A 7,558-nucleotide genomic window follows, 5' to 3' on the forward strand; every position below is an offset into this window, starting at 1 on the left:
TTAATAGAACTATATTTGCCTTCCAAATCTATTTATACCTGAATACTTCGGTAGCGAGATGGCTCAACCGAACACCATTAAAAGGCCCCAGTAAAATACCAATCATACGGTTTGGTCTAGTTCTATTAATAGAACTATATTTGCCTTCCAAATCTATTTATATCTGAATACTTCGGTAGCGAGATGGCTCAACCGAACATAGGTTTCTAAGGACTATTAGCGTTGCTTAGTTTATCCTCCGTTCAGCCAACCAGATGTGCCAGTCTGATGAAGGCTAAGTCGGTAATTCTTGATAAGTGGCAAGTTTTTGGTTAATACAATAACTATGTACATCAAGAGTATTTTTCTTTTTTCTTTTCTTTTCTTTTTTTCTAAAGATAGGATTTTATAATTCGCCCCAGCGAAACATATCATAGTTTCTAGTAGAGCGACAATGAAATACTAAATAAATTCCCTTCGGCGAAAACAGTACTGAGAGGATTATATATAGGCAATGTCTCAGCCTCACAATCCCTCAGAGTATTGCTGTTTTCACGAGGCATACCTAACTTTACTAAAAGACTCATTTCGTTTATTTACATTGAATTTAATTATACTTAGACTTAACCTAAGCGTTTAATTACTCTAAGACGTTAATATCGCCTTGATAGACCGAAACTTACAATAATTAGTAATATCATACAGCATTTCTACAAGTTTAAAGTTCTTCTCTCCAAGAAACTTCCAACATTTACTGTAATTTACTCACATCTATCCATGAAAACAGTAGGTTTGTGAGTTATAGCTGCAGTGTTTGCTAATGACTGCATGTGCATTTCATGGACAGTGCGTCAGCTGTTGTAAGCAATTTATTACTACGAAAATCATTCAATAAAGAACAGCTAGAGGTACGTCCTGTGTGATCGAGGATATTAAGGCTCTTCCCAAGAGGCAGTCCCGATCATTCTTACACAAGCTACCACTGCTAAATCCTAACTGACTTAAGTTGTATTTTAGTTTATATAGAATAGTTTAAAACATAGAAATATCCATTGAAGTTTACAGAGGGGAGAGCTGCGTTACAACATCCGGTCAACCAATTTTAATATGGAGACACAGCGTACCAAAAGATTAGACCACCTTATCAACAGACCAGGTCAGAGGAGCAAACACCAATTCATGTCATAATTGCAATGCGATTGACGAAAACCTCGGACAGGACGCCTCGAGGGGAAACCCTTTTGCAGCCCAAGCGATGCTCCACACGGTGACAAAGGGCGGCAACCTGCGACCGGTTTTAACGTCGATCTACAACTTAGACACAGCCACGTTACTACGAGAGATGCAGAAACTTCAACAAGCGGGACGCAAGTTAGCCAATGCAGCATTCCCTAGGAATCAGATACCTACCGTAATGGAATTGTTTGATGTGCCGGGCCCAGGACGAGTAGCAGCACATGCAGCGTGCCTTCTGTCATCACAATACACCAATCATAGACAGGATGTTGACGGTTACAGTTCGGACCTACGAACCACACCTGACAGATATTCGTGACCAGCATGGGCAGAGACATAAGTAGAACATACGGCAGAGACTACAGCAGGTCATCGAGTTGCAACGATAGGTACGATAGGAATAATATGTATGTTCGCATGAGACAACGCTCACAATCACCCAACACCCGGACAAGACAGTGTAGCAAATGCACGTTGCGACATTCCAGTCGTAACTGTCCAGAATGCCACCTCTGTCACAAGACAGGTCATTACAGGAATGTCTGTCCAAAAGCTAGTACAACTATGATGGGAGGAGCGGCAGAACAAGTGGACAGGCCACCTGATAATCAGGAGGAAGTGTTACCTTATAGGCCATCGTCACCACAGTGACATCCAGCAGCAGCGACTAAGACGGACGAGGAAGTAGATGTACATGTAGAAGAATGTTTGGGACCGGTCACAGAAGCACTATGTGAAGATGAACATGCATGGATATATAATGATACCAGCGCAAGACCAGCTATGATCAGGGGCGAATATGCAAGGAAACACCAGTTCCCAATAACATCATCTAACCCGATATCTTTGAAAGGGTTTGGCGGTAGTGGTGAAGCAGTGTTGACACAAAGAACCACAGTAACACTGTTGTTACAAGTGCAAGCACCGGATGGGGTTCCAAAATCCTATGAGACTAATGAGATATCTTTCTTGATCTCTGAGTGGCTACCGCAAGACTGTGATGGATTAGTGGGGTTTGACGTTTTACAGGACAATTTATTGGGCACAAATTGGGATAGGAGAACAGAACCACCTACTTTTGTGATGCAATTATCAGAGGTGCAGGATGTAGGATTCCTTATTCCTAAACAGGAGGAGTCCTGGTCAGCAATAGACGAACAACGGGTACCGGACTTGGACGGCAAACTCCCGGATGAGTATGATTTCTCGTACCTGGAAAGAGTAGGACAATTACTGTGTAAGCCCAAGGAAGAAGTAGACAGAATAAAAGCGAAGTTCCTGCAGGCTAGATATGACCCCAGATATACGAAATTTATCAATAATGTCCAGGTGAAGCTACAGCCTAGAAACGACGCACAGTCCTTGCGATCTATATACTCACGAAGAACCCTATCCTGCAGGTGGTAGAAATTAAAGAAGGTTCAGCAATTAATCGACAGGGCAAGGCCGGGGAAAGAAAGAAATTTAGTAAATGAGTCGGCTCAGTAAAAACAGTACAGAAAAACAAACGTGTAAAGCCGAAGGACCTAAAGGACTACAGAATAACCATCAATTAAATCAAAATGAACAAACGAATGGTACGGGTGGCATATCAATTACCGCTAGAGGAGGATATGGGAACACATGGAACGAACGAGTTGATAACAACAGTAGCAGACTTGGCAGCGTCCTACCACCAGCTAGAGGTGGAACCGGAATCACGTGACTATTTAACGCAATTTACTTCAAGTTCCACAGACCTACAAGCCTACAAGATGGCATAGAAATGAAGCGTTCGACATGCAGCACTACACAGAGACAGTCTTTGCAGAAGTTGAAGACCACAAGCCGTACAAAGACCACAACAAGATAGCGACACACCGTCGACACTAGGAATCAGTGGTTCAGACCTTGGAAAAGCACTGGCAGCAAGTCATCCAGTTCGTAGATATTTGTATTAAGGATAAGATCCAGTTACAACCCAAGAAAACACAAATCATGCCCTGGCGAACATACCAACAGGTTTCTATGGACGTGAGCAGGTGGGAATGCATATATGATTCTCAAGGAACGAGCACAAGATTCGATAGACCGGCACCATCCAACAGGCAAGAACTAATCTTACTACTTGCAGTCATGAGTTGGTGGAGCAAATACATACCGAATATGGCTGCTATAGCAGTTTCGATGTCGGACTTATCCAAGAAAGGTGCCGTCTTCAAATGGGGAGCGTCACAGCAGACAGCACTACAGAAACTGCGCACGCTAATCATGAGAAGGATCAAGATTTATGAACCTTCGTCACACCAGCAATTGGTGGTAATGCCAGATGCGTGTAATGTGGGAGTTGGTGCGACGGTGTTTACGCAGATACCACCGGCAGGCACGGAAAAGTGGGACAAGGAACAGACATGCATAGCGTAATGTGTAAGATATCGCGAAGCACTAGGTTTACGGCCGTCGAAGCTACATCCACAAACGCCAAGGCTGGTCATCTCAGAATAGGAGAAATCTATCTATGACAATAAAGATAAACCTGAAGTAGTATATTACCCAATCGACGATCTTCGCACTCTACCGAGGTTCAAATCGTTTGTACCGATTTAACGGAATAAAAAGGAAAACCTCTCCCAACATTGTGGTCGTTTCCTGTTAAATACGTGTTGTGAACGCGGCACACCGCCTCAACCTAATATAGATAATATATGGTAAAATATAAAAATAAAATAAAGTATATGCTAGCTAATGCTCATTTGGAATATGATGTGACCCCTGGTGAAGTTTCTAAAAGGGAGCGGTCCTATCCGCATAGCGAGTCATGTCAATAAAACTTGTTGCATCGCATCCAAGTAAATGGAGGTTTTCAAAACAATGTCATTTCGCAGCGAATAAATTCCAGCTGGTACAGATCCAAGTCACACCACCCAGCAAACCGTTCACAGACGCACAAGCACAATAGCAGATCGGCTATTTAAGTACTTCTCTTTTCGATTTTATTGTTTCATAGAGCAACATATATCATGTTCCAGTTATAGTTATTGCTTGGTCGAACCTCCTTAAGCACAATAGCAGATCGGCTATTTAAGTACTTCTCTTTTCGATTTTATTGTTTCATAGAGCAACATATATCATGTTCCAGTTATAGTTATTGCTTGGTCGAACCTCCTTAGCACTTCATCTTTTCCTAGTACACTTGCGGTCTGTGCGACACTGCCTCCCATCTGTAGCGGAGTCAAGTCCAAATGTCAAACCATAAAAAAATTGGTCACAAACGCTCGAAAAGCAATATTATGATGCGTGTATAATCTGCAACGCTCTTCCCTGCTCCAAGCCACAACCTGTCTTTATTTACCTCAAGTCTGTGGGCTTCCAACACAACTAGACTCGTAATTCATAACTAATGTCGTGAACTTGTCGAAGGTATAGGGATTCAGAAGAACCCCCCCCCGATGTACGTCTGAATAGTGGGCCACGTAGTTTGCAGCAGCATAATATGTCTGGAGTGTGTTCATCTCACTCGAGTGCTCCAGATGTTACAAGCACATGAGGCAGGTTCTGTCGCTTGCTACTTATAACAAGTCATAACGAAAACTGACGTAACTTCTGCCCCTTGCAGGCACACAAATGTACACCAACGATACACTAGATTCGATTAGCACACTTAAGTTCGTTTACAGCCAACGTAATTCGCCTGAAACCACACACAATCAAGCAGAATGAAACGAACCATGTTGCTTCGCTAAGTTTTACACTGGAATCGCATAAATACTAACCCGGGTCAAGGAAAGGGCATGTATAAACATATTATATATAGTAGGGCATATGCATATTCCTATCTTAATTCAAGTTTGAAGCATAGTGACACGACAGGTACAGAGACATACTTTGCTACCCGTTATCGTATACCGTAGCAACTGCATGACCGCTCCTCCTGTAGTGTTGTGCGCAGCGCTCACATCTTCGATTATAGTGGCAAGGGTCTCGTCTTTTGCAAACTCTTGCTTTGTGAGCTGCTCAAACTTATCTCGAAGTGTTTGGGCTGCGTAATATAAATATAAGCCCAGTCATATCCAGCTCAGAAATTTGGACTTGTCACCGTTTTGGATAAAAACATTGTGTGACTATAGAGCACGTACATTAGTATCAACTGAGTCGACAGTAAGCTACAGCGCCCAAGCTTAATAGATATGACAGGAAAAGAAATGGTACTGATGCAAGGATAGTATATTTGTTCTAACTGATCCACCTCGTGCATACAATCGTGCACAGAAGTGGATCTACCTAGCTTCGATCCAGATTGTAGATATACACCACCCATAGCATCATGCATTCAGAGAGCGCCAAATGCATGTGAGGTGGCCTACTTTTACATGAAAATGTTTGTGCGAAAGAGATACGCAAGGAACCGCATAATTACCGATTGTCAACTAAACTTGGAAATAATAAGGAAAAACAGATGACTGTGTTACAAGTGTATGGGTGGGAGTAGTGTTTATTAAAAACCAAATATTACTAAGCTATACACGAGCGGCTTGTGTTCATGGCAAATCACAGCGTGACATATGCAACCAAGTACGAGTAGACATACTAACGGCAACATACATATGTACACTCACGTATGCCAACTTCATTTGCACACACCTATCTCCGGTTTCCAGACTTTCTTCCCCCATTTCTGGATTGGTTTCGAGTCGTACGAAGGTTGTGCAAAGAGATACGCAGCTGATTCGGGTATCTCACTAACTACGGCCGCTCGGTCCTGTAAGCGATCGTGAGACACAATGAACAATTATATGTGGCAAAGGAGAAACACATTTCACTGAATGTACTCCGACTGATTTATATTGTGGTATTCAGACCTATATCCAGCATATGCACAGCGGTTAGAGGCCCAGACGAGTAGCAGCTATGTGCAATTGTTCAGGATATGTTACAGTGTCATATTCATACATCCACGATTGTACATATGGATTTAGGTTGGGTAGATAAATTCGGTACATACGAGCATGTATATTATTATTGACGTATACCATATGCATATCCACTTCAGACGGGCGGCAACCCTATAAATAAATACCTTAAAGATATACATGGTCATATGGCCACATACAAGGTTTTATCAAACTATGCACATGTACAGCCTTGCTTTAATGGCTTGTTATAATATGCACAGACACGAGTCAGTAAGGGCTGTAGAAAAATCACTACATCAATAGAAGATAGAACAGGTTTTACAGATCCCGTTCTGCCATTCGGTACTTCGATACAACCACATTTATGTATAAGGGAACACACGCGTATGAATGTGTGTTTGTGTAGGTGGGCCAATCTTGTTCGAAGGAGGAAGATTCAGGAATACATGCAGCTACGACTAAATATAAAATATACCGGAATATAGAAGTCCACTTTCCAATATAATATACTCAATTGAGTATAGCACTTACAAATGTATTTATGTATTGAAGGAGATAAAATACCTGGAAAATGTTGATTATAGCCTGCAACCTTTGATTGTTCAGAAGCTTTTCCTCATTGTCGCAGAGCGCTAACCTGTCATTCGTAGTATCAGCCGATAGAATATAAAGGAGCTTTGATCAGGTCTGTCTCACAAACGAATTTGAACTATAATTCCTAAAGCATCTATCCTTACTTGCAATTGTGAGAGAGATTGTTCGGCATATGTGTTTTATTTTTAAATTTCAAACCTATGATGACTGTTTGTTCTGCAACGATATTTTCAGGACACCCAGAGACGCTAAAACGATTGTTAGCGAATTCTGGCACACTCATTACCATTCTCAAATTCAAAGTGTACCGTAAGCGAGTTCTGGTTGATCGTCGTGCACATGTGCACATGCTCTTGGACACGCACGATGCAATATAAAGCGTTTCCATTAGAAAAAAACAATACGTGTGTATTAAAAAAAGACATATCTAAATATATGCGCAAGTCATTCGATACTCCCGGGCGCCCTCTCAAACGTTTCTCACATACAGCCAGTCAGCATTCACACCTCACAAATGAGCATATACTTGCTCGCTTCTAACACACGCACCAATTGATAACTTACTATATACACGCGTGCACATTTGAGACTACACGCACCAATTGATAACTTACTATATACACGCGTGCACATTTGAGACTACACGCACACACATTTTAAATTACACACACACGCAAAAGAGTAAGTAAGCTTGCAATTCCTTATATCATTGTTCACAGTCAACCACGGAAGCAAATGCGCACCCCCATCTCAATCATGGGCGTATGTATGTTTCCTTCACACACACAAACTATATTTGTCGTCAACCTTGTAAGTACACACACACACACACACACACACACACACATATATATATA

At 41.8% G+C, this 7,558-nt stretch overlaps 3 protein-coding genes across 3 annotated transcripts in view; 2 read left to right on the forward strand and 1 right to left on the reverse strand.

Moving 5' to 3' along the window:
* Positions 1-1,234: 1,234 nt before the first annotated feature.
* Positions 1,235-1,534, forward strand: SARC_00155 (hypothetical protein; the record flags this gene model as incomplete). Its single annotated transcript, XM_014306148.1, has 1 exon — positions 1,235-1,534. One exon carries the CDS (start codon positions 1,235-1,237, stop codon positions 1,532-1,534), a length of 300 nt encoding a protein of 99 aa, XP_014161623.1.
* Positions 1,535-1,998: 464 nt separating this feature from the next.
* On the forward strand, positions 1,999-2,622 carry SARC_00156 (hypothetical protein; the record flags this gene model as incomplete). The annotated part of the gene is made up of 1 exon (XM_014306149.1): positions 1,999-2,622. The coding sequence occupies one exon, from the start codon at positions 1,999-2,001 to the stop codon at positions 2,620-2,622; it is 624 nt and encodes a 207-aa protein (XP_014161624.1).
* A 1,598-nt stretch (positions 2,623-4,220) lies between these two features.
* The window catches only part of SARC_00157 (glutamyl-tRNA synthetase), a 9,897-nt gene continuing 6,559 nt past the window's right edge, over positions 4,221-7,558 (reverse strand). The window contains exons 10-13 of the mRNA XM_014306150.1: positions 6,672-6,744; positions 5,836-5,953; positions 5,079-5,233; positions 4,221-4,415 (exon numbers count right to left, since the gene is read on the reverse strand). Coding sequence (XP_014161625.1) covers positions 4,323-4,415; positions 5,079-5,233; positions 5,836-5,953; positions 6,672-6,744 — 439 coding nt within the window. The 3' untranslated portion in view covers positions 4,221-4,322. The remainder of the gene's footprint in view (positions 4,416-5,078; positions 5,234-5,835; positions 5,954-6,671; positions 6,745-7,558) is intronic.

This window comes from Sphaeroforma arctica (genome assembly GCF_001186125.1).
Source record: "Sphaeroforma arctica JP610 unplaced genomic scaffold supercont1.4, whole genome shotgun sequence".
Lineage (NCBI taxonomy): Eukaryota > Ichthyosporea > Ichthyophonida > Sphaeroforma > Sphaeroforma arctica.